General features: G+C 43.5%; 2 protein-coding genes and 1 long non-coding RNA gene across 5 annotated transcripts in view; 1 reads left to right on the top strand and 2 right to left on the bottom strand.

Annotated features, from left to right (window-relative positions):
- Positions 1–21,699, top strand: part of ZNFX1 (zinc finger NFX1-type containing 1) — a 24,340-nt gene extending 2,641 nt beyond the window's left edge. For both annotated transcript variants that reach the window (XM_077873506.1, XM_077873507.1), the window contains exons 3-14: positions 2,269–4,077; positions 6,683–6,814; positions 8,325–8,473; positions 9,414–9,563; positions 10,609–10,723; positions 11,745–11,995; positions 13,547–13,686; positions 14,904–15,058; positions 15,413–15,558; positions 16,580–16,690; positions 17,008–17,103; positions 18,222–21,699. In XM_077873506.1, coding sequence (XP_077729632.1) covers positions 2,269–4,077; positions 6,683–6,814; positions 8,325–8,473; positions 9,414–9,563; positions 10,609–10,723; positions 11,745–11,995; positions 13,547–13,686; positions 14,904–15,058; positions 15,413–15,558; positions 16,580–16,690; positions 17,008–17,103; positions 18,222–20,663 — 5,696 coding nt within the window. In that variant the 3' untranslated portion in view covers positions 20,664–21,699. The remainder of the gene's footprint in view (positions 1–2,268; positions 4,078–6,682; positions 6,815–8,324; positions 8,474–9,413; positions 9,564–10,608; positions 10,724–11,744; positions 11,996–13,546; positions 13,687–14,903; positions 15,059–15,412; positions 15,559–16,579; positions 16,691–17,007; positions 17,104–18,221) is intronic.
- LOC144298491 (uncharacterized) lies at positions 14,905–17,487 on the bottom strand. Its single transcript, XR_013365425.1, has 2 exons — positions 15,233–17,487; positions 14,905–15,132 (listed from the first exon to the last, which is right to left on the bottom strand). It is a non-coding gene; the product is annotated as an uncharacterized LOC144298491 (long non-coding RNA).
- Positions 19,032–26,686, bottom strand: part of DDX27 (DEAD-box helicase 27) — a 23,109-nt gene continuing 15,454 nt past the window's right edge. For both annotated transcript variants that reach the window (XM_077873509.1, XM_077873510.1), the window contains 5 exons: positions 24,852–24,946; positions 24,634–24,757; positions 24,020–24,107; positions 23,403–23,477; positions 19,032–23,276 (listed from right to left, as the gene is read on the bottom strand). In XM_077873509.1, coding sequence (XP_077729635.1) covers positions 23,258–23,276; positions 23,403–23,477; positions 24,020–24,107; positions 24,634–24,757; positions 24,852–24,946 — 401 coding nt within the window. In that variant the 3' untranslated portion in view covers positions 19,032–23,257. The remainder of the gene's footprint in view (positions 23,277–23,402; positions 23,478–24,019; positions 24,108–24,633; positions 24,758–24,851; positions 24,947–26,686) is intronic.

Raw genomic sequence — 26,686 nt, 5'->3', positions numbered from 1 at the left:
TTTTAAGGGTGTTATCAGTATAAAGAAATTTTAATGAGATATGCACTCTATTTTTGGTATTAAGTCTTCAGAGTTACATGTGTTGTTTTACACATCTTAATCAGACTAGCTACATTTAAGATTCCTAATACCCATACATGGCTAATGGAAATGTGTGTGATAGCGTGTGTCTAGAACCGGATTCACTAAAGCACAGTTAGTTCCAAAAGCATCACTACTGCTATGATGATTGTTTGTTGTTTTAGAAACAAAATCAAATGCATTCTTGCTTTTCCCTAAGTGTGCAACATGTCGTATTTTAGTTTAGCTGTGGAATGAACGAGGAAGAACTGTAGAATTTTATTTTATGGGCTGCATCAACGTTGGAAGAATGAGAAACAGTACGATTTTTCATTCTTTAAAACATTGAGTGTTTCAGTCTGATGAAAATATGAGGACTTTCTTCTGATACTTTGAGAGTTTGGAAAGTAAGAAAATACAAAATTTAGACTTTAGTAATACAGTATTTTTATATTGTGTCAAATGTTCTTTTATGTAGTCACATTAAAATTTTCTCTGCAAAGTGCAACACAAAATATGTACAAAAATGGACTTAGCATCTGATGTCATGAAATGATACAATCATTTTTAATATGATGTGCATTCATAACATTTTTAACTTCGCATCATTGTGTACAATCATATTTTGTTGTTTTTAAAAATCTCAATTCTGGGGCAGCCCTGGTGGCGCAGCGGTTTAGCGCCGCCTGCAGCCCGGGGTGTGATCCTGGAGACCCAGGATTGAGTCCCGCATCGGGCTTCCTGCATGGAGCCTGCTTCTCCCTCTGCCTGTGTCTCTGCCTCTTCGCTCTCTCTGAATAAATAAATAAATAAATATTTAAAAAAAAAAATCTCAATTCTGCTAAGTTGGGTCAGTTCCATCAATTTTATAGGAAAGGAAACTGAAAAACACTGGGCTGGGTACGTTGGCCAAATTCACTTAGGAAGTGTGTGGCAGATTAAGGAAGACAAATATAGCTTCATCTATAGGTGATGTTAACTTTCATGTGTGGACTGGGTATATTTTCCTTCCTCCCCCAACAACTTCTTATGTGAGGGTTGGTAGTAGATAATACTGTATGGGTGAACTTGTGCTTCAGAAGGGAGAAAAACTTAAGTTTCACTTTTGAGTTTCCTAAAATAGAAGTTCAGTTTCATTTCTCAGTTTCTTTTTCAATATATTATTTAGCTCAAAAACTTCTTGGTAAAGGAAACCCCTCTGTCCCCTTTGCCATCTGATGCTGGACAAATTTCAAGAAGCATTTCTCTTGTAATATATCCCATTCTTGATGTCTCTGTCCCTGTGACATAATTGTTTAGTGGTAGAACTAGTGACCAATAGGGTATTCCCAATAGAAAAGTATTATTAGTGCTGCTAGTAATAACATTAATGAGAACTTTTTATGTGTCAGGTATTCTACTAAGCATCTTACAAATATTTAATCTTTTTTTTTTTTTTAAGATTTTATTTATTTATTCATGAGAGACACAGAGAGAGAAGCAGAGACACTGGCACAGGGAGAAGCAGGCTTCATGCAGGGAGCCTGACGTGGGACTTGATCTGGGGTCTCCAGGATCACACCCTGGGCTGAAGGCGGCGCTAAACCACTGAGCCACCTGGGCTGCCCATATTTAATCTTTGTACCCACAAAAATACTTAGGCTTAGAGAAATTATGCAACTTGGCCAAGGTTATACAGTGAGGAAGTGTTCAGGACAAGATTTGAACCGGATCTGTTTGGCTTTGGAACTCCTGCTTTGGCTGTTACTTGGTACTGGCAAAAAACGAGAAGCAATGAGCTAATCTTTTTTACCCTCTGAAACAATCCCAGCTTATGAGAACTAAAGCATTTTATTCTCTAGCATGTATTAGGCACTCAACAAATGTTTGTTCTCGTTTTTTTTAAGTTTTACTTATTTAAGTAATCTCTATATCCAGTGTGAGATCAAGAGTTGCATGCTTTTCTAACTGAGCCAGCCATGTGCTCCAACAAATGTTTATTCATTTTCCCTTTAGCACCCTCTGAAAAAAGCAATGTTTTCATAATATATACAGCAACATATAGTAATCTATTTTACATTTATTACATGACTTGATAGGAAACTTTCTCTCCAAAGAAAATATAAGTTCTTTAGTTGGTTTTGAAAATGAGAGTCTTTCTATTGTTGTCCTGTTAGATCTCCTTGCACCTTCATTTTTGCGCTTACCCAATATTCCCATTGTGTTTAGGGTCTGTGGATGGAGAATTACCACCAAGAGCTAGAAATCAGGCCAATAACCCACCAGCCAATGCTCTCAGAGGAGGACCCAACCAGCCTGGAAGGCAGCCTAGAGCTACCAACCGTGCTGTTCCTGTACGGCAAAGAGAAGAGAGGTTTGGGGCTATGGGCCGGAACCCACATCAGGGAAGGAGAAACCATGAGGGTCACAGCAGTGATGAACCTAGAGGCCAAAGACGTAGTCAGGAAAATGATGCTAGGCGGAGAAATGGCAACCAGGAGGGAAGGAATCACAGACCACCATGGTCTGATGAAAACTTCCAGCAGTGGCGGACCCCCCACCAGAAGCCTGCAGAACAGCCACAGCCGGTAAAGAAACTGGGCTACAAATTCCTAGAAAGTCTTCTGCAGAAAGACCCTTCTGAAGTGGTCATCACTCTTGCCACAAGTGTAGGGCTGAAAGAGCTCCTGTCTCATTCTTTTATGAAATCCAACTTCCTTGAGCTCATCTGCCAGGTTCTTCGGAAGGCTTGCAGTTCCAAAATGGACCGCCAGAGTGTTCTCCATGTCCTGGGCATATTGAAGAACTCCAAATTCCTCAAAGTCTGCCTGCCGAATTATGTGGTAGGGATGATCACTGAACCCATCCCTGATATTCGAAACCAATATCCAGAACACATTAGCAACATCATCTCCCTCCTCCAGGATCTTGTAAGTGTCTTCCCCGCCAGCTCTGTGCAGGAAACTTCCATGCTCATTTCCCTCCTGCCAGCTTCTCTTAATGCTTTGAGAGCCTCTGGGGTTGACATAGAAGAAGAGACAGAGAAGAACCTGGAAAAGGTGCAGACCATCATCGAGCATCTGCAGGAAAAGAGGCGAGAGGGCACTTTAAGAGTGGACACCTACACTTTAGTGCAGCCTGAGACGGAAGACCATGTAGAGAGCTACAGGACCATGCCCATTTACCCTACTTACAATGAAGTGCACTTGGATGAGAGGCCATTCCTTCGTCCCAACATCATTACTGGAAAATATGACAGCACTGCTGTCTATCTGGATACCCACTTCCGACTCTTGCGAGAAGATTTTGTTAGACCCCTACGAGAAGGCATTTTGGAACTTCTCCAAAGCTTTGAAGACCAAGGCCTGAGAAAGAGAAAATTTGATGACATCCGAATCTACTTTGATACCAGGATTATCACACCCGTGTGTTCATCATCAGGCATTGTCTACAAGGTACAGTTTGATACAAAACCACTAAAGTTTGTTCGCTGGCAGAATTCCAAGAGATTGCTCTATGGATCTTTGGTGTGCATGTCCAAGGACAACTTTGAAACATTTCTTTTTGCCACTGTGTCTAACCGAGAGCAGGAAGATCTCTGCAGAGGAATTGTCCAGCTCTCTTTCAATGAGCAGAGCCAACAGCTGCTCGCAGAGGTCCAGCCCTCTGACTCTTTCCTCATGGTGGAGACAACTGCATACTTTGAGGCTTATAGGCATGTCTTGGAAGGACTCCAGGAGGTCCAGGAGGAAGATGTCCCCTTCCAGAGGAACATCGTGGATTGTGACTCTTATGTGAAGGAGCCAAGGTACTTGCTAATGGGGGGCAGATATGATTTTACTCCTTTAATAAAGAGTCCCTCAGCTACTGGGGAATCCCTGAGGAGTGCTGAGAGCTTGAGACATTCCAGAGTGAACGTCTTAGACCCTAGCCAGTGGCCCTCAAAAGAAGCCTTGAAGCTGGATGACTCTCAGATGGAAGCCTTGCAGTTTGCTCTCACAAGGGAACTGGCTATTATTCAAGGACCTCCGGGAACAGGTAAGAGAATATTTCAGAGCGTATGACATCTGCCCTATGAGATAGGCAAGGGAGGCTTGACTTTAGGTTTCTAGAGTATCTTGATTAGAGATATTCTCCTGAAATGGGCATTAAACTTATCTATAAAGTAGCAGTTCATGGTGATTTTCTAGTGGGCATCCATTGGTATGCATAGTTATCAAAATCACGAGGTTAAAGAAAACTGCTAAGGGGTCAGACTTAAGAAGATGCATAACCTTTGCTTCATCAAAGGTGATCTTAAATTTTATTTGATTTTATATTACTTTATTCTTTTTAAAGATTCTGTTTACTTATTTATTGAGAGAGAGCAAGCAAGCAAGCAAGCTGATTTCATGCCAAGCACAGAGCCCAACACAGGGCTCAGTCCCACAATCCTAAGATGAGGACCCAGGCTGAAACCAAGAGTCGAATGCCCAATAACTGAGCCACCCAGGAGCCCCTTGATTTTATATTACTTTAAATTAAATAATATCAAATACATAATAGGGCTATATGCCAAGTAGTATTTTGTATGCTTTCCATGTATTAGCTCTTTGCATCCTCAAACAACTCTGAAGTAGATAGTTCCATTTTACAGATAAAAAACTAAGGCAAAGAGTATGTTGACATTCATACAATGGTAAGTGACAGACCTAGGACTTGAACTCAGACAGTCTGGCTCTAAAGTCTTGGGTCTCCTATCTACCACACTCTACATCTCTTGGCTCCATCTCAGGGTCCTGAGATCGTGACCTGAGCCGAAACCGGGGGGCAGATGTTTAACTGACTGAGCCACTGAGCCAAAAAATAGGATATATCTAAAAAACAAAAAGAAGAGGATGTACCAGTTTATACTCCCACCAAGCGTGAACTAGCATTCCCATTTCCTTTTATCCTTTCGAATATTGTATGTTACCAATATGTTTTGCTAATTAGTTTTTGCTCATCTTCAAAGTTAAAAATTTTGGCCCATTAGTTTTTATGGTTTTGGTTTGTTTAAGATGTTTATTTAGAGAGAGAGGGAGAGAGCAAGCACAGCTGAGGGTGGGAGGGGCAGAGGAAGAGGGACAGAGAAAATCCTCAAGCAAGACTGCCTGCTGAGTGTGGAGCCGAACATGGGGCCCAATGGAGCCCAGTGGTAGGACTCTGAGATCATTACCTGAGTTGAAATCAAGAACCAGCTGCTCAATCAACTGAGCCACACCGGTGCCCCTGTTTTTTATGTTTTTTTGTTTGTTTGTTTTTTAATGTTTTAATAAATAATGGTTCAAAAAAATTTTTTTCAAGATATTTATCTGAGAGAGAGCATGCAAGCATGGGGCGGGGGAGCAGACTCCCCACTGAGCAAAGAGCTTGACATTGGGTTTGATCCTATGACTCCAGGATCTTGACCTGAGCTGCAGGCAGACACTTAATTGCCACCCAGGCTCCCTGGTTCAAAATTTTTAAAAAGTTTCCCTCTTCCCGCCATTTCACTCAGTTCTCTTCCCTAAAGCAAACAGTGTTGTTTTCTTGTTTATCCTTCCAAAGATATTCTGTGACTATTCAAGCAAATGCGTGAATTGAATATACTTATTACTGTTTACTATTTTCTTTTTATTTTTTTAAAGTTTTTATTATCTATTCACGAGAGACACAGAGAGAGGCATAGGCAAAGAGAGAAGCAGGCTCCCTGTGGGCAGCCTGATGAGGGATTCAATCCCAGGACCCCAGCATCATGACCTGAGTCTAAAGGCAGATGCTCGACCACTGAGCCACCCAGGTGCCCCTACTAACGAGCCCATAACTCTAACTTCAATGTTGATTTATGTGAGTTTTCCCCTTCTATCACAAAGGCAAGTAAGTCTACTGTGGTATATAGAAAGCATTTCTAAATAATTTGTTGCATGAGAGTACTGGCTAAAAAATACTGTACAGTTGTGAAAAAATATCTTATAGCTGTGAAAAAAGAGAAGGGAGGGAGCATTCTTTTTATGTGATGATAGAGAACTATCTCTAAAGGTATTTTAAGTGAAAAAAGTAACATGTAGGATAGTGAAGATAGTCTACTGCAACTATTTGCATCTAAAAAGTGGTGGGATGCCTGAGTGACTCAGTCAGTTAGGTGTCTGCCTTCCACTCAGGTCATGATCCCAGGGTCCTGGGATTGAGCACACACACACACACACACACACACACACACACACACCTCCCACCAAGTCAGGCTCCTTACTCAGTGGAGGATCTGGTTTTCTTTCTCTCTGTTCCTCCGCCCCACTCATGCTCTTTCTCTACCTCAAATTTAAAGAATCTTTTTTTAAAAAAAGGAAGAAATCTAGAGAAATACATTCTTATTTGTTTGCATTTGCATAGAATGACTAACTCTGGAAAGTGATATAAGAAACTGGTAATATCGGTTCCTTCCAAGAGAGGAAGTAGGTGGCTGGGGGCAAAAGACCAAGAGCGCTTTTCAGAATTTACCCATTTGTGCTTCTTGGATTTTAAACTATCCTCAGTATTTGACTTTATTATTTTTTTTAAATAATAATTTGTTCTAAGTAGTTGATTATTCCTTCTAGGAAATCTGATTTTTTTTTTTTAACTCTCATTTTTCCTTGTTTTCTAGGCAAAACCTACGTGGGTCTAAAAATTGTTCAGGCGCTTCTAACCAATGAGCCTGTCTGGCAAATTAGCGTTCAGAAATTCCCCATCTTGGTTGTGTGTTATACTAATCATGCTTTGGACCAGTTTCTGGAAGGTAATTCTAGACAAAATTATTCTCCCATCAAGACATTTATAGTTGAACTATCAGCAACACAATAGCTCTTGTATTGTCTTTGAACTAAGTCTAAGTCCATAGTCTTTTCCATGACCTGCAAGGCTGCGTGTGGTCTGCTCCAGCCTAACTCTAAACTGTATCTCCTACCTCTTCCTTTGTCCTCCCTAACTCCAGCAACACTGTCTTCAGTTCCTTCAGCTTCTCTCTTGGACCATGCTGTTTCCCCCTCCCTAGAAGATACTTTTTTCTCTCCCTCTCTCTCCATCTTGACCTCATCTAACCTGGTTGGCTCCAACTCCTTCTTCAGGTGTCACCTTAATTCTCTCTTCAGGTAAATTTTCCCAATTGCCCCCAGATAAGGTTAAGTCTCCTTTTCTATTTTTTTCTTCAGAAACTTAATTCATATCTAACAATTTATTATATGTATTTCAGTCCTAGGCTCTTGACACTAAAAGTTGGTCACGTTTTGTGCTATATATTCACAGATTCTGGCATTAACTGAGCACTCAAAAAAATATTAATTGCATTAATGAATGAATAAGTATATATTTTTCATTTTGCTTGGAATATTATTTCCCATTCTGTATTTTCCTTTAATGTAGATTAAATCTTTTTTATTCTTGCAATCTCAGTTTAAATATTAGGTCTTCAAGAATTAGATCCCTACCCCCATGCAAACTAGGTAAGGTCCCCTGTTACATACTTTGAGCATCATGGGCTTATCATCCTTACTGTACTTATTGCTCTTACAATAAATTGTTTAATGTGTATCTTCTCTGCCAGGCTATGAGACAAGAGAACAAATTAGGAACTAAGTCTGTATTTTACCTGCTCTTTTTTTTTTTAATATTTTATTTATTTATTCATGAGAGACATAGAGGGAGAGAGAGAGGCAGGGACACAGGGAGAGTGAGAAGCAGGCTCCATGCGGGGAGCCCTACGTGAGACGCGATCCTGGGACTCCAGGATCACACCCTGGGCCAAAGGCAAGCACTCAACCACAGAGCCACCCAGGCGTCCCTTACCTGCTCTATCTTAACAACCTACCATATGCCTGGTACATAGTGACCAATCAGCATATACCTGTAGAGTGAATGATAGAACATTTACTAAGTGTTTACCTTGTGCCAGGACTTGCCTGGGAGCTATACAGATGCTCTCTGATTTATCCAGATCATAGCCCTAAAAGGAAAGTATTTCTGTATTCAAATCACAGGTGAAGAACTGAAGCTCTGGTTAAATAACTTGTTGCAGTTTATATAGCAATAGTGGTGAAGTCAAGATTTGGGTGCCCAGTTGTCTGATTCCAAACCCTGTGTTCTTAAGCACCACACTATTGTTGCATAGGGCATTTCATCTCTAGGGTAGATTCCTGTAAGCACCAGTGTGTTCTCTAAGGGAGCACCTGAGACAGCATTCCAAACATGTAGAGCTCCCACCTGAGAGAGTCTAGCATAGCTCTTCTTACCTGCTATGCTCTGCCTTACAGGCATATACAAGTGTCAGAAGACTAGCATCGTGCGGGTAGGTGGAAGGAGCAACAGTGAAATCCTGAAGCAGTTCACCTTGAGGGAACTGAGGAATAAACGAGAGTTCCGCCGCAGCCTCCCCATGCACCTCCGGAGAGCCTACATGAGTGTGAGTCCTGGTGTGGAGTAGCTGAGATAGCTCCAGGTGGAGATAGGCTGGAGAGTAATGGCCCTCTGGGTACACAGTCCAGGGGCCATAGGGAGAAGCACTACACAGAGAGGTGAAGGACCCAGCTTCCTTCCAACAGTCCACTCTGCTGGGCCCATGTGCTGACCTGGCCCCTCATAATTCAGATGGAGAAAGGACAGAAAGGGCATACCACCCTTTCCAGTCTTCTAGGTGGGCAGCAGTGTACCCAGACAAAAGTCAGTTATTATTACCAAGGAAAACCAAGGAAAAGAGAGAAGTCTCTGCAACAATATCCTTGGCCTGTTTTCCTGTTGGATTAATTGTTTTCTTATTGGTAAGTAGGAGTCTTTTTTTTTTTTTTTTCTTTAAAGATTTATTTATTCATGGGAGACACAGAGAGAAAGAGAAGCAGAGACACAGGCTGAGGGAGAAGCAAGCTGCATGCAGGGAGCCCGATGTGGGACTTGATCCCGGGTCTCCAGGGTCACGCTCTGGGCCAAAGGCAGCACTAAACCACTGAGCTACCCAGGGATCCCCTTAGATATTTTAGATAATAATCCTATGGTTTTGAGACCACAGTAATGTGCTTGGAAATTGGTTTGTTGACTAGTTTTTTTTTTTTTTTTTTTTTAAGATTTATTTATTTATTTATGATAGAGAGAGAGAGGCAGAGACACAGGCAGAGGGAGAAGCAGGCTCCATGCCTGGAGCCTGATGCGGGACTCAATCCCGGGACTCCAGGATCACGCCCTGGGCCAAAGGCAGGCGCCAAACCGCTGAGCCACCCAGGGATTCCCCTGTTGACTAGTTTGTTATCTCTTCTTGCTGTTCCTGTGTCTTCGTTTTGTTTTCTTTCATGGCAGGAATTGAGGTTAGGGGATGATGGTACTTCAATTTTCTTTCCCTCTGTTCTTGGCAGATTGTGACACAAATGAAAGAGTCAGAGCAAGAGCTGCATGAAGGGGCCCAGACCCTGGAGTGCACTATGCGTGGTGTACTACGGGAACAGCACCTGGAGAAATATATATCCCCCCAGCATTGGAAAAGCTTAATGAATGGACCTGTACAAGTAAGGGTCATCCTGGGGGCTCTAAGCATCTCTCTTACCTTAGTACTTGGAGGGAGTCTCCAGCAGAAGCAATAATCCAAAGCATTAGCTGTTTTGATAATCTGATGCTACCATAATGTGAGAAGTACCTTTTCATGAGGAGAGGTGGCTTCTTAGTATACTAGTTAGGCGCAAGACTGGAGCTAGCTTGCTGGATATGAATTCTGGTTTTGCTGTAGGGCAGGTTACTTAATTCTTCTTGTACCTCCTTCCTCTTTTATATAGAGTGGGGATGATAATAACATTAAGTTGAACTATATGAAATTGCTAATATTTATAAATTTGACTTGCAAAAATGGCAATTTCTTACAGATCAATGTAATTTTTATGGGATTGTTATTTAGATAAGCAAGTTAATATTCGTAAACTACGTAATTAGTGTGCTTTAAGTGATTGTTAGTAAAATCATAACAAGGCAACCTAGCACTATACAGAGAGCCTTGAAGTCAGCAGACCTAAGTCTTACAGACTGTGTGCCTTGGCCACTATGATCCTTAGGTCTCTCAATAGTCAAACGGGGTAATAATAATGCTTTCAAAGGATATTCTAAGAAGTAACATGATTTCTCTAAAGTGGCTGGCCAGGAACCCAGCGAAATGGTAGCTCTTATCAATGAGTTGGTGATTTCTAGGGTTACAAACCCAGAATCCTGAAGGGGTCAATCATGATTTGTAAATGAATAAAGCAGGCTAGATGTGAGACACTTGAAGGTAGAGAGAGCACTTGGCAGACCAGAAAAAGAAGTGGTAAGCAACCCACTTCCAGTCATTCGTTGCCATTTTCGAATGTAGGCTTGTTGCTGCCATAGATCTTGATTTTATTGTGAGAGGAAGTTTTTATTTTTTTTAAATTCTGTGCAAGTCATATTTAATGATCCAGTTGCCCGAGGGTTGCCAACTTACAGCCTCTAAATTTTTAGAGAACTACTTTCAGTCCTTCATGGAAACCTTTCCTTTACACTGGTTATCATAGAACTCTTGTGACTGATAATTTATTCCTTCCTCAGGATAGTGAATGGATTTGCTTCCAGGGCTGGAAGCATTCCATGATGCTGGAGTGGCTGGGTCTGGGTGTCAGTTCATTCACCCAAAATGTTGCACCAGCAGGACCTGAAAATACAAGTAAGAGTGCATGTCTACCTCAAATCACATCTTAAGGTGCAATATGGTATAAACCAGAGAGTAAAACTTAAAAGTAATACTTAGAATATATAAAGAACTATAATCAATCGAGAGACAAGTAATAGTTTGATAGGAAAATAGATAAAAGACATTTTACAAGGACATCACAAAATAAATTCTAATGGTCACTAAACATGAAGAAGGCTCACTAGAAATTAGAGGAGCTAAAACCACAATGAGATATTATACGCTATATTGGCAAAAATTTGCAAGTTTGCTATAACACTACACTTAGAATGTGGAGCAGTAGGAACCATGCTAGTGGTTAATTGGCACAACCACTTTATAGTAATAGAAAAACAGAACTCATGTTCATCAACACGTGTACAATGGATGAGTCATTTACCCTCCATTCAGATCATAAAATACTGTACAACAGTAAAAAGGAATGAATCATAGCGTATATGGCAACATATGAATCTCAAAAACAGGCTGAATGAAAAAGCAAGCTGTAGGAAAATGTATACAATATTATTCTGTTTGTAGAGAGCTCAAAAAAAAACTAGACGATGTGTTATTTAGAGATGTGTATACATTATATATGTGGTAAAGTTCTCTTAAAGGCAGAGGAAGAACGAGCAATATAAAACTTATGCTAGACGAGTCCATAAGGTCTTCAAGAAATATGGGTGATTTTCTCCTTAAATTGGGTGGGAGGTACCTAGATGTTCTTTTTATGAATTTATTATCTCTTAAATTGCTTATTTGTATACTCTCTTTTGTGTATTTAACATTAAGAAAGTAAGACCTTTCTTACACAGGGATATATTTCTATGGCTTTTAAAAAACAATGAAAAAGTATTTAAGTCTCCCTCCCCTAACTCCCATTTCTCCCAATTTCCCTCATAAAATAACCATTTAAAGCCCTTGAGACCATCTTCATGCATGTGAGCTCTTGTATAAGTGCCATCTTGCTTTGGTTTCAAGAGTTTCACTGCTGTCCTGCCTGCTTTCTTCCTAGCCCAGGCAGAAGTGGAGGAGGAGGAAGAAGAAGGGGAAGAGGAGGGTGCACTGATTGAGATCCCAGAGGAGGCTGACCTAATTCAAGCAGACCGGGTGATTGAGGAGGAAGAGGTGGTGAGGCCCCGGCGGCGGAAGAAGGAAGAGAATGGGGCAGTCCACGAGTTGGCTAAAGTGCTTCTGGCCATGAGACTAGACAACTATGGCCCCGGGACAGCAGCTGGGCAGGAGCAAACCACAGGAGAGTGGGAGGTAAACTCATTTGCTCATGGCCTCTGGAAGCCCTAACAGAATGGGAAATGAGAGTTCAGTTACTACTGCCCAGGTGGGTGGGGGCTGAGCTCTTCCGAAACAGGCCTGAGAACATCTGTTCTGACTAGAACTGCAGCCCCTTGTTATCACCCACTTCTCGTACAACAGCATGTTCAGCTTGTCCTCACAGTTAACTTATTTTACCCATTTTTACAACCTGTGGTATAAGAAGGGTCCAGTTCCCAAGAGTATAAAAATTATGGCCCTTCAGAGGGGACCTAGCAAGAAATTCCAACTTAGAGAAACAGGAAGCAGGTAACCAAATGCTTTTCTTGAACTTTTAGAAAAATGCACCACATGTGGATTAGATCAAACACTTCATGATCTCAATGCTTAGTACTTTCATGGATATTATTTTCTCAAATACAAATGAGCTTTATGAACAGTGCATTAAAACTTGAGAGAATTCAAATAAAACAGAACGAAGCAAGCTGTACAGGCTGGGTGGAATACTCATCCTTCATTCACCCCGGAATCTGATGTTTCTCTTAAAGCCAGAAAAGTATGGACACCCAGAGTTTCTCTCTTTTCGTTCCTTTGGTAGAAGCAATTGATCCTCAGAATCTGCCATGCATTGCTATGACAGTAGAGGACTGGATACTCAACATTTTCTGACCTCCACTGATGATTTAAGGGACTTTTAAAGGCAACTTTGAATGCCTTTAAAAAGGCATTCAAAGTCTGCTGGCTTTGAACTGGCCTTTAAAAAGGCATTCAAAGTCTGCTGGCTTTGAACTGATCTTCTAGTCCAGTTCAGCATCACTGTGCATGATGGATAGAATCTGATCCCACTGTGTGGAATTATGGATTAAGTATTTATCTGCCACATGGCCGTAGGAGGAATTGATTTGTTTGATTTTTAAAGTTGGCAGAGGTCCATAATATTGTGACATTCATCTTCCACGCCAATCCTCCTAAAGGCTCATGGCTTCAGGCTTAGTAACAGAGCCAGAGGAGAGCATTTCCCTCTAAATGGTGCCTTTCACCAATTTGTTGAAGGTACTATGATGACGTGAAGACCAGTTTAGCAGGTCTTGTACGGCATTCAGCAAGAAAGACACATTTACTACTTTCATGACCTATGTTTTAGGAATGAGAAATAGAATGTGGTCAAAAGATGTTGAGTGGTAATTGATGTCAGCAGTATTCCAGATGCTTTCCATGTATGTATTCCTTCAGTTCAGCAACCCTGTGAACATGTACCTTTGTTATTATTTTATTGAAGGGGATGCTGAAGCATGCAGAGGTTGAATAACTTACTCAAGGTCCCACAACTTAATAAGAGGTTGATGGGGCTTTGAACCCAGGCAGACTGGTCCAGAGCCCTCATTTAGCCATTCTGCAGTGGAGTATGTGTGAGGAGAGTGTGATACATTCAAGGAAGTTCTTCCAAGGTGGCAGCTCCTTTTTTAATGTGTTCTGGCCATCTTGGTCTTAGAACTGGGCCCACCTCTGTCGGATGGTAACCCTGGCTGGTATTGATGTCCACAGACCCAGCGTAACCAGAAAAAGAAAATGAAGAAGAAAGTAAAGGTTGAACTTCGCAAACTGAACACCATGACTGAGGCTGAGGCCAGTGAAATCCAAGATGTTTGGCAGCTGGACCTGAATTCTCGCTGGCAGCTGTATAGGTATTATGTGCACTCCCCACTCTTGCCCCCCCCCAACCAGCCCATGTAATTTCCCCAAGGGATTCCTTTTTTGTTCTGAAACATAACCCCGGTCATTCCATCTCAACCTTCAACAATGTTAACTAATGATTGGTTGCATACCCCCATTGAGCTGATTGCTAGGAGTGCAGCCTTCAGATGAAACAAACACTAGGCTCTACCCTTACTGAGCTTAAAGTCTGTCCAGGGAGATAGATTAATTAATGGCACAAATAAAAAGTTACAAATGGATATAAACACAAAGGAGCAAGGGGTGCTAAGAATATTAACATGGGATCTGAGCTGGTCTGAGGTATCCCGGAAAGTGACATTGGAGGGAAAATCTGAAGGATTAGTAGACATGAGCAAGACCAGCCGGGAATGGGGAGCAGATGAAATTATGGGGACCACATGCATAAAGACTTGACTTGGGAAGGAGTATGGCTGTTTGAGAAATGGAAAGGAGGCAGCCAAGCATGCCTATGGCTCAGAGAGAGAAATGGAAAGTCATAGTGGTGGGGCAGGGGCCTGACTGCAGAGTCTTATGGGGCAAAGCTTAGGAGCCTGAATTATCAAAAGCCACTTTTTGAAGTGTATTGAAAAGCTTTTGAAATGTTTTACAGCAGAGTAGTGACCTGATGTTTTACTTGTAATATAAGACTGGAGAATTAGGGGAGAGGACTCAGGTAGGGATGGGGCAGGGAGAATTTGTGAGAAATTCTTGAAGCTTTTTTTTTTTTTTTTTTTTTAAGATTTTATTTATTCATGAGAGACACAGAGAGAGGCAGAGACATAGGCAGAAGGAGAAGCAGGCTCCTCGCAGGGAGCCCGATGTGGGACTCGATCCTGGGATTCCAGGATCATGCCCTGGGCCAAAGACAGACAGTCAACCACCGAGTCACCCAGGCCTCCCATACTTGAAGCTTTTGAAGTCCCTTGCTCTCTTCTCAATTATTAACCTCTCATTCTTTATCCTCCGTTCCTTAGCTCTTGGCCACCTATGTGTATGTCTCTGCACATCTTTTTGTTGGGCATTTTGGACTCTTGGGTCCCTGTAAACCTAAGTCTCTCCTTCCTCTCTCTCTGTGGTCCGTGCGCCCCTCAGGGGTCTAGGTTCCACTTTATAAACACTGAAGGGGGTTCCTCTGCCGCCTTAAAGAGCATACATCTTCCTCTATCTGGTTCTTCACTTTCTCCAGGCTGTGGCTACAGATGTATCAGGCTGACACCCGCCGAAAAATCCTCAACTATGAGCGCCAGTACCGCACATCAGCAGAGAGAATGGCTGAGCTGAGGCTCCAGGAAGACCTGCACATCCTGAAAGATGCCCAGGTTGTAGGAATGACAACGACAGGTAAGAAATCATGGGGAATTTACCTGTTCCAGCTGTTCACCACTGGTTCCAAGCTCCTGTCACATCATCTAGGACTGGTAAAGAGGAGCTTTGTTAATAGGCTAGGGAGAAGAGGCCATGAAAAGCTACTGAAAGCAAGCTGTGTTTAGGGAACTGATGATGAAATATACTCACTTGTTCCTGCTGCATTCAGAACCCCAGCAGTGGCCAACAAGTGTGTCATGTTCTGGAGACCACTCAGCAGCACTTGCTCTCTCATTCAATGGTGGTCACAGCCTTGGGTGAATGTGGGGGCTCAGTTGTCACAGGGCCCAGTGTGTCAACTCAGGGAGCCTCTTTTTTTCTTGACTCCAGGTGCTGCCAAATACCGTCAGATCCTGCAGAAGGTGGAGCCTCGGATTGTCATTGTAGAAGAGGCTGCTGAAGTCCTAGAGGCCCACACCATTGCCACACTGAGCAAAGCTTGCCAGCACCTCATTCTGATTGGGGACCATCAGCAGGTAGGGCAGGAGCCCCTATAAGATGAAGAGAGATGGCTGAGGGGTGCGCTTGGACAGAAGATCCTGGCCTCTCTGCTTCATCCATCTTTAAGCTTATTAGTGGTTTTCTGTGATTCTTCTTTCCCTCACCTTCTACATTCAACCTAAGAGCAAGTGTTCTTGGATTTGGGGTATATTTCAGAGGAAGTGTCATTCGTTCAATCTGTTCCTCGACTACTATTATAATCTACAATGATCTTTTAAGTGAACTGTTTGAGTAGTTGCTCCCTGTTTCTGTACTTCCGTTTTTGCTGTCCTCTCATCCCAATTTCTTTATAAAGGAGCCAGTGAATTTAAATTTAAAAAGCAGATATGTCACTCTGCAGCTTAAGACCCTCCAGTGATTTCCCATTTTCCTAATATAAAAATCAAGCTTATTTATTTATTCATTCATTCATTCATTCATTCATTCATTCATTCATGAGAGACACAGAGAGAGAAGCAGAGACACAGGCAGAGGGAGAAGCAGGCTCCATGCAGGGAGCCCAACACGGGACTCGATCCTTGGTCTCCAGGATTACACCCTGGGCTGAAGGTGGCGCCAAACCACTAAGCCACCGAGGCTGCCCTAAAAATCAAGCTTCTTAAAGTGGACTACAAAGGCAAATATTCTTAGGTCCAGCCTGTTTCTCTGACTTCTCCTATCACCATCTCATTTGCTCACTCTGTTCGCAGCCCCTACTCTCCTTCTGCTCCCTCTTATGGCCTACTTTTCAAATGATAGGCATCATCCTCCATGCTGGCATCAACTCAGATATCACTCTTCGGCCTTTATTTAAGGAGCTCCTACCCCTAGGCACTCTGTCACATCACCTTTAATTCTTGCCTTCATGACCCTTGTGGCCCTTTATCCTTAGCCTGTCAGTACTTAGAACAGTGCCTGGCACATACAAGACACTTAAAAAACATCTGATGGGTGGGTGGGTGGATGGATGGATAAAATATGTCAATAGAGAGTTATCACACATGTTTCTTTTCTCAGCTGCGCCCCAGTGCCAACGTGTATGATCTAGCCAAGAATTTCAACCTTGAGGTATCCCTCTTTGAACGGCTGGTGAAAGTAAACATTCCCTTTGTCCGTCTGAATTACCAGGTAAGAAGCGGAACCTCTCTTATTACCCTACCAAATGTCCAGAAGTCTCCTGGGAGCTTGCCAACTGCCAGCAAGAAAGGTCTCATAAAAATAAAACTGGTTTAGTAATGCAGTGACTGCCAGACTTCTTTTCTGTTTTAAAATACCACAAGATCAGCCTGTGTTGAGTTTGTGTTGGACGAAGGAGCTGTTTACATTCTGCTCTTTCCTCCCTGTTCTTTTCACAATACTTCCAGATTTTTCACTAGCAACCTAGTCTCTAGAAATGGTCCGTTTATTCTCCGCTCATGTTTCTAATGACAAATATGTCGTTTCAGCACCGCATGCGCCCTGAAATTGCCCGTCTCTTGACCCCCTATATTTACCAGGATCTGGAGAATCATCCCTCTGTTCTCAAATATGAAAAGATAAAGGTAAGTCTGCCTTTCCTTATCTTTCTGTGATGCAATCAACAACCTAGGAGGCTGTATTTCCTTAGGATGAAAAAGGGTTTTCAAAAGGGACTAGAGTCAGCTTTTTTAAAAGCTGGTTATTAAGGGGAAAAATAATATAGAAGTTGAGAGAAAGAGACATGGAATGGTTTGATTTTGTTGTTGTTGTTTTATTATTCATGAGAGACAGAGACACAGGCAGAGGGAGAAGCAGGCTCCATGCAGGAAGCCTGATGCAGGACTCGATCCCGGGAGTCCAGGATCATGCCTTGGGCCAAAGGCAGGCACTTAACCGCTGAGCCACCCAGGGATCCCCTGGAATGGTTTTTTGTTTTGTTTGTTTGTTTGTTTTCCCCCCCTGGAATTGTTTTTTTTTTTTTTTTTTTTTTTAAATGATAATTGGTCTTTTTAAATTTTTTTATGTATTTATTATTTATGATAGTCACACAGAGAGAGAGAGAGAGAGAGAGGCAGAGACACAGGCAGAGGGAGAAGCAGGCCCCATGCACCGGGAGCCCAACGTGGGATTCGATCCCGGGTCTCCAGGATCACGCCCTGGGCCAAAGGCAGGCGCCAAACCGCTGTGCCACCCAGGGATCCCTGGAATTGTTTTTGAAGCCCATCTCTGCCACTTAGTAGTAGCTTTGTAACTTTTTAGCAAGTTATATACCAATACCAATTCTGAGTGTCAGGGTCTTCTGTACAGTGAGAATAATGGGTGCTGCCTCATTATTGTTTTGAGGAAGATAATGTGTGTCAAGCGGTCAGCACAGTTGAGTGCTTATAAGTTAGCTGCTCCCTCAACATCTTCATCATAGGTGCTGCCTATTTCCTGGACTATAATAGTTGGATTGTGGAGGTTATTTTAATATTTATATCAAATATATTAAAAACTAAAACAAATTCTTTATCCCTTTCCCTACTTGTCATGGTCCCAAAAGAAAGCACATGGTGACTGACTCTAAATTTAAAGTGTTGTACAAAGTATACAAAAAACCTTGCAAGGTCTCTCCCTGGAGTAGAGTCCGTGGTCCATACATGCGAAGATAGAAAAAAATCGCATGAGTGAACCTAATGTTATCACTTTTTTTCTTTTCTAGGGAGTCTCTTCCAACCTTTTCTTTGTAGAACACAACTTTCCTGAACAGGAAATCCAAGAAGGCAAAAGCCACCAGAACCAGCATGAGGCTCGCTTTGTGGTAGAGCTGTGCAAGTACTTCCTGTGCCAGGAGTACCTGCCCTCCCAGATCACCATCCTCACCACCTATACCGGGCAGCTCTTCTGCCTGCGCAAGCTCATGCCAGCCAAGACGTTTGCTGGGGTCAAGGTCCATGTGGTTGACAAATACCAAGGAGAAGAGAATGACATTGTTCTTCTCTCATTAGTGCGGAGCAACCAGGAAGGCAAGGTGGGTTTTCTCCAGATATCCAACCGCATCTGTGTGGCCTTGTCCCGTGCCAAGAAGGGGATGTACTGCATTGGAAACATGCAGATGCTGGCCAAGGTGCCCTTGTGGAGCAAGATCATCCATACCCTTCGAGAGAACAATCAAATAGGTCGCACACTCCAGCTGTGCTGCCAGAACCATCCTGATACCCACACCTTCGTATCCAAAGCTTCTGATTTCCAAAAAGTGCCCGAAGGAGGCTGCAGCCTACCCTGTGAGTTCCGGTTGGGCTGTGGACACGTCTGCACCCGTGCCTGCCACCCCTATGATTCCTCACACAAGGAGTTCCAGTGCATGAAGCCATGCCAGAAGGTCATCTGCCAAGATGGGCACCGGTGCCCTCTTGTTTGCTTCCAGGAGTGTCAGCCTTGTCAGGTGAAGGTGCGCAAAATCATTGTTCGGTGCGGCCACGAACAAATGGTTCCGTGTTCCATGCCTGAGTCAGATTTTTGCTGCCAAGAGCCTTGCCCCAAGGTTCTGAAATGCGGGCACAGATGCAGCCACCCCTGTGGGGAAGACTGTGTGCGGTTGTGTTCAGAAATGGTCACCGTGAAACTTAAGTGTGGGCACAGCCAGCAGGTGAAGTGTGGTAATGTGGAAGACCTCATGTATGACCTGCCAGTCAAGTGCACCACCAAGTGTGGTACCATCTTGGACTGCGGGCATCCTTGTCCTGGCACCTGCCACAGCTGCTTCGAAGGGCGCTTCCATGAGCGTTGTCAGCAGCCCTGCAAACGCCTGCTCATCTGCTCACACAAGTGCCAGGAGCCATGCATTCGTGAGTGCCCACCCTGCCAGCGGACCTGCCAGAACCGCTGTGTTCACAGCCAGTGCAAGAAAAAGTGTGGGGAACTCTGTAGCCCCTGCGTGGAACCCTGTGTCTGGCGCTGCCAGCACTACCAGTGCACCAAACTCTGCTCTGAACCCTGCGACCGACCCCCATGCTATGTGCCTTGTACTAAGCTGCTGGCTTGCGGCCACCCCTGCATCGGTTTGTGTGGGGAACCATGTCCCAAGAAGTGCCGTGTCTGCCACCAGGAAGAAGTCACCCAAATATTATTTGGCTTTGAGGATGAGCCTGATGCCCGCTTTGTGCAGCTAGAAGATTGCAGCCACATCTTTGAGGTGCAAGCCCTGGATCGCTACATGAATGAGCAGAAGGATGATGAAGTTGCCATCAAGTTGAAGGTTTGCCCTATCTGCCAGGTACCCATCCGTAAAAACCTGCGGTATGGAACCAGCATCAAACAGCGGCTGGAAGAGATTGAAATTGTCAAGGAAAAGATTCAGGGCTCCGCAGGGGAAATAGCAACCAGCCAGGAACGGCTTAAGGTCTTGCTGGAGAGCAAGAGCCTCCTCCACCAGCTGCTTCCTGAAGACTTTCTGATGTTGAAGGAGAAGCTGGCCCAGAAAAATCTGTCCGTGAGGGACCTGGGCCTTGTTGAGAATTATATCAGCTTCTATGACTACTTGGCTGGCCTGTGGAATTCTCTGAAAAAGGTGCATGTATTAGAGCAGGAGAGACTGGGGACTCGACTAGAACAGGTCCATGAATGGCTTACCAAGAAGCGTTTGAGCTTTACCAGCCAGGAATTGGATGACTTCCAAAGTGAAATCCAGAGGCTCACATACTTGGTAAACCTCCTGTCCCGTTGTAAGATAGCAGAGGGGAAGATGAGCAGTAGCACAGCAGAGGAGGTCCACAGTGTCCGGAAGATCCTTGAGAGAACATGTAAGTTCACCCGGGAGGATGAACAACTTGTGCAGAAAAAGATGGAAGCTCTGAAAACCACCCTTCCCTGCTCCGGCCTGGGCATCTCAGAGGAAGAAAGAGTGCAGATAGTCAGTGCTATGGGTTTTCCTCGTGGCCACTGGTTCAAGTGCCCCAATGGCCACATATATGTGATTAGCGATTGTGGGGGAGCCATGCAGAGAGGAACATGTCCCGACTGTAAGGAGGTGATTGGGGGCATCAATCATACTCTGGAAAGGAGCAATCAGCTTGCTTCTGAGATGGATGGAGCCCAGCACGCTGCCTGGTCAGATACAGCCAACAACCTGCTGAACTTTGAGGAGCTCCAGAGGATGATGTAGGAAGACCACGCGCCGCTACCTTGTGTCTAGCCAGCTCCCGGCTGGGGCTGGCTCCCTTGTGAGGGAACCCGAGTTTGGTTTTTATTATCGTCCTTTAGTTTTAGCACCTATTTAAGGATCCACTGTAAGGGATTGCCCACATTTGTTTCTAGATTTCCCCTGCGCTAGATTAAGCACTTTATCTCAAGAACTGAGAGCAAAGTTAACAGATTTCTTCTCTTTTCTCCTGCAAGTTAGTGGACAGGCTCCCTGGAGCATGTTTGGGGCTTCCACCTTGGGTTACCACTGGTATCTCCGGGTCCTGACTCAGTCAGATGTGTTTTTCTGCAGTGCTTCGGGGGCACAGATGCATTCTAATTGCCAGGCCCTAACTTGTAGACTAATTCTAATAAACAGAGGCCCAGAGGAGTTATGAATTGCTTATCCTTTCAAGGAGCACAAAAGTCCCTCCCACCCTTCTCCATGGGCCCCCTCACTTCCCGAGATGGAGGCATGTGATAAAGACAAAAGACTTCAGTGACTAACCCTGACCCAGGTACATAATCACTGAGTGGGAAAAGTGTGACTATCCACAGCTGGGGGCTTAGGCAGCAGGCCCAGGCTAACAAAGGAGTGATTCCCCCATATCCTCTCCTGTGACCAGCACTTTGGGATGGTGGAGGTTTGTCTGCAGGAGTTCAGTAGTAGTGCTGGTTCCCTAGGGCCCTGAATGGAACTAAACTTAGATTTGGTACCAGCAGCACCTATCCAAAGTGTGACCCTTTGTCCCAGCACTATTACAGCTTTTGCCTGGGCAGGGTTAGCATGCCAACAGCTTCTGCAGGCCCCAGACCGAAGCCAGAAGCCAGCCCCCAGGCCTGCTGCCTGCATACATTTTTCCCTCAGTCCAGTGTTCCTAGAACAGACACTTAGGCATCTCAGGTCTTTCTACCGTTGGTGAGAAAAATGTCCTTTTCCTATGTATGCATTTCCTTTTTTGTCTTTACTATGCACTTTAGCCTATAAAGCCAATTAATAAAAACGATGATTGAGAAAATCAGTGGTGCACGTTTGTCATCAGCTGTTAGAAGCAGCTCTGGCGGTTTGAGATAGGATGAGAATGGAGGCACTGTCTACAGGCAGGCCGGTCTTGTCTCTGTGGTATGGGGTTTTCAGCTGGTGAAGTTATTTTTACTCAAGGTAAAAAAAAAAAAATTTTTTTTTTTTTGTATAAACTCATAACTTGAAGTTTCCTTCTCCAGAAGCAACCCTGTAAACCTCTTCATGAGCCTTACCAAAGGTAAGCTATGCATGTACAACATATAACCCTTAAGACTTAAAAAACAATACACTGTTCTGCACTTGGCTTTTTTAAGCTAAGGATCTTAGCTTGGGGATCTTTCTGTAAGTAAGCACATGCATACATATGAGGAGTTTGAACCATACTCCATCATGCAGGTGTGCCATTATTTAACTGGAATGTAACCCTTTGTTGGTGACTGGTAGGTGCAGCCTAAATGAATAGCTTTGAATACATTCTTTTAATGTCAAGGGTATGTGTTACTGGATAACTATTATAATTTTTGAGCTGGTGGGGGGAGGTATATGTTCTTGAAATTATATAGGAATACAAACATACAATTTTTTCAAGGGATATCCCCTAGCTTTCATCTGATTTTCAAAGGAACCTATGATTCAGAAAGGATGAGAACCACCACTCTACAGGGTAAAAGCTGTTTTTTGTAACAAGGAGCTAATTTATCTGGGATCCCTCTGTCCCGTTTTGAGCTTCCATCTTCAGTAGCACCTCCACAGCACAGTTGGTCAGAGTACAGGTTTAGACCCTGGTTTCGAAAACTTGAACTCCCAACAGTGTAACCTTGGAAAGTTAACACCATCTTTCTCCAAGCCTCTGTTTCTTTATCTGCAAAATGGGAATGACTACCTCTCCCACAGGGGGTAGTGAATTTAATGAGACAGCACACAGTACACAGTACCAGAATGTCTGGTCCATGGCTGATGCTGTGGAGGATACCTTTCAGTTCTAGGACGGGCATTAAAAGAACTTCTAGCAAGAACTTCCTCCATATCCAAGCATAAAGATGCACTGGTAGTAGATGGGGTAGACTGCTGTTGAGGGAAGAGAGGAATAAAATACACAATTCAGATTGGTCTATTCTCCCTCCCAAAATATACTTCCATTTGGTTGGGGTTTTTTTTTTTGTTTGTTTTAGTTTCATTTATATAATCCCTATACCCAACATGGGGCTCAAACACTCAACCCCAAGATCAGATGCCTCTCTGAGCCTGCCAGGCACTCCCCATTTGTTATCTTCTTCATATGAAAGTTAATCAGCAAGAAGTGAGCCTTGGCTGACTCACAGGGATGCTTAGGGATTAATTCCGCATACCACCACCACTCCCTAACCAATGCTAAGTGCGGAGCCTGATGCTCTTTTTTTTTTAATGCACAAATGACATAGACTTTACATTAAATTTTTTTTTTTTTTTTTTTTTTTTTTTTTTTTTTTTTACAAATGGAAGAGACCAAGCCAGGATGACTTCCCACAAGGAAGGGATCTAAGGGCTGCCCCACAAACTTCAGGCCACCACAGCTACTTCTTTCTCTTGTACCTATGAAGAGAATACACAGAGTAAAGACCAACTCCTGAAGCCAGGAAGAGGAAGGAGGAACTTTCCCATGAAAGATCCAATCCCAAACAGGCACAATCTTAGGTCCTGCAAAATGGCAAACATTACCTGGATTTAGACTTAAAGTTTCCTCCTCGTCTCTGGTGGGGCAGGCCCAACTGTTTCCTTTCTTCAAAAGAGGGGCTGCAGGTGAAAAGATGAGACACTGAAATGACAGCTAGATGGACAATGTCCCCCTGCCACCCCCACCCAGCTCCCATATGAAGCAGGAGCATCACTGAGGTACCCTCTTCAGGGCCATAAGTTCTAAGTCTGGTGTTTCCACCTGATAATAGGAGATTGTGGAAGTCAGGGCCCAGCCCTAAAAAAAGACTAGAAGCATTGTCTAGCCCCACCCTAACCCCAGCCCAGATGTTGCGGGTGGTAGGAGGTGTAACACATTCAAGAGTAACTCAGGATCTTTTGCCATTCTAGCTTTCCTGAGGGAAAGGTCTATTTCTGAATCAAAATGTACCATTTCACCTCCAAGGCAGGAGGGCCTGAACACTCTCCTCGTATTCTCACCCTGGGATCCAGAGATGGGCTTAGCTGGGGGTAAGGGGTCAGACAGGAACCCTTAAAATTATAAAGCTACAAGTATATGAGAATTGAAAGTGCAGAAGGAGGAAGAAGGTATACAGCTTTGATCAAAATACAAAGAGCCCCATGATGACTTAAAATCCTACCCAGCTCGATACTGTTTCAGGGCCTTCCTGCTTGTGTTGGTAAGTTCTTCATCAAATACAGATTTATTCACCTGCTTTTGTTTCTTGGCTGTGCACAAAAAGAAAGAGTTAGATACGTCCTCTTTGGGCCAAGCTCCTAAATCCTATCTGTAAGCTCAGGGTAATGGTTTCGGGTTCAGTGGATGCTCTGGCCTGATAATTTACTGACATGGAAACAAGACATTGGATCCTAGCAGAAAAGGGATGAATTCAGAAGTGGCAGGTGTGATGAACCACTCCAAAGGATGACTGCAGAGTCCCAAAGCGAAAACAACTGAAACGTGAAACGGGCTGAAGACCAACTTGACTTCTTTCTACCCTGACCCACTCTTCCAAAGAGCAGTTTGTAAGACTAGGCTCCACAGTCAGAAAGGCCTAGGTTCCAGATCCTAGCTTTCCCCACTAACCGTGGGGTCACTTCACCACTTGAGAACCCCAAAACAGCTGTCTGTACTGGTACACACTCATTACTCAATATGGGCTCTTACTATTGAGTTTTCTCTCTAACCACAAGCAAACAAGAAGTTTCAGGGAGAACCTTCCTACCAGCTCCCATTGGCTCCCCATCTGCCTACCGGGGCCTCTTGCTGGCTCCTCCTCAGGCATTGCTCGGGCCCTCTTGGCTCTGCGATTCCTCTTGGCCAGCCGCTCAGCAAACATCTGTGCCTTGAGGATTTCAAACTGGGACCTTTCCTCTGCCTGGAAAAAAGGATGATGTGAGTATTCAACAGACCAAGAAGACCTGACCCAAGCCACTGGACAGGTACCCAGCTCCAGAGGGAAAGCCACTCACTGTCATCTCCCCCTTTTTCTTGGCATCCTTCATAAACTTCTTTCTCTTCTTCTTTCCTCTTAAGGCCAAGTCAAACTCCTGCAGAGCTTTGGCAACTAGGATGAGGAGAGAGTAAAAGATTTCAGGTACCATTTTATACCTTTTTTTTAAATGAAGTAGACCATATTTGAAATTAGTACATGAGATCTCCACAAATGAGAAGCAACAAATCACATCCTCTGCTGGTGGTTACCTCCATCTTACTGACATTTCTATTTCTCAATTTCACTATTTCTTGATTAATCCATTTGAAATATTTGTTATCTACCTCCTGCTGTGAAAGATGATTTGGTTCACTTACACTCCCAGACCTTCCTGCCATAGAGTTATAACTATGTTTAATACAGAAATTTCACGTATGCACCCTTTTTGTTCCATCAGATACAGGCAGTATTTTTTTTTTTTTTTTAAGATTTTGGTTTTTTAATCATGACAGAGAGAGGGAGAGGCAGACACAGGCAGAGGAAGAAGCAGGCTCCATGCAGAGAGCCTCACGTGGGACTTGATCCCGGGACTCCAGGATCACACCCTGGGCTGAAGGCAGCACCAAACTGCTGGACCATCGGGGCTGCCCACAGGCAGTATTTCTTAAATGGCTGGTACAACCTTATTGGAGGGTAATTTTGCACTCCCTAACAAAATAATAAATCCACATATCCTCTGACCTATAATTTCACTTTCAAGGATTTTCCTGCAAATCAAATACATTTGCTTAATTGTGAAAGGACATTTGTACAGTTACTCACTACATGTTTAAAATAGCAAAAGAGGGATCCCTGAGTAGCGCAGCGGTTTAGCGCCTGCCTTTGGCCCAGGGCGCGATCCTGGAGACCCGGGATCGAATCCCACGTCGGGCTCCCGGTGCATGGAGCCTGCTTCTCCCTCTGCCCCTCTCTCTCTCTTTCTCTCTCTATCATAAATAAATAAAAAATAAAATAAAATAAAATAGCAAAAGATTACAAACAATTTCAATGTCCCTCAACAGGGAATTAATTAAATATATTATAATCTATCCACATGATGGAAAACCATGCAGCCATTAAAAAAAAAAAAAGGCAGCTACTGTATGTGCCTGTATAAAATCTAAACTACAAAATTAACTGGGAAAAAAAGTGTAGAAAAATGTGAATTTGTGTGATAAGAGGGAGGTGGGGAAGGCAAAGAATACACATATATTTTCCTGACCTACTTCTTTTTAAATTGTGGCAAAATAGAACATAAAATTTGCCATTTTATCAATTCTTTTTTATATTTATTTATTTGAGAGAGGAAATGTGGGCACACACAGGGGTGGGGCAGAGGCAGGGACAGTCTAAAGCATGCTCAATGCTAAGTGTGGAACCTGATGCTGGGCTCAATCCCATGACCTTGAGATCATGTCTTTTTTTTTTTTTTTAAGATTTTATTTATTTATTTATTTATGATAGACAGAGAGAGAGAGAGAGAGAGAGAGAGGCAGAGACACAGGAGGAGGGAGAAGCAGGCTCATGCAGGAGCCTGATGTGGGACTCGATCCCAGGTCTCCAGGATCAGGCCAAGGGCTGCAGGGCGGCGCTAAACCGCTACGCCACTGGGGCTGCCCTTGAGATCATGTCCTGAGCCTAAAACGAGATTTGGGCATTTACCTGACCACACCACCCAGGAGCCCCATACCCATTCTTAAGTACACAATTCAAGAGCATTAATTACATGCACAATATTGCACAACCATCACCGTGACCAGTTTCTGTAACAACTTCATCATCCCCAAACAGCAGCTCTGTAACCATTCCTAACTCTCTCCCCACAACCCCTGG

This window comes from Canis aureus, chromosome 26 (assembly GCF_053574225.1).
Source record: "Canis aureus isolate CA01 chromosome 26, VMU_Caureus_v.1.0, whole genome shotgun sequence".
Taxonomy (NCBI): domain Eukaryota; kingdom Metazoa; phylum Chordata; class Mammalia; order Carnivora; family Canidae; genus Canis; species Canis aureus.
The sequence above is the reverse complement of the archived record's forward strand: the minus strand, read 5'-3'. Positions and strand labels throughout refer to the sequence as shown.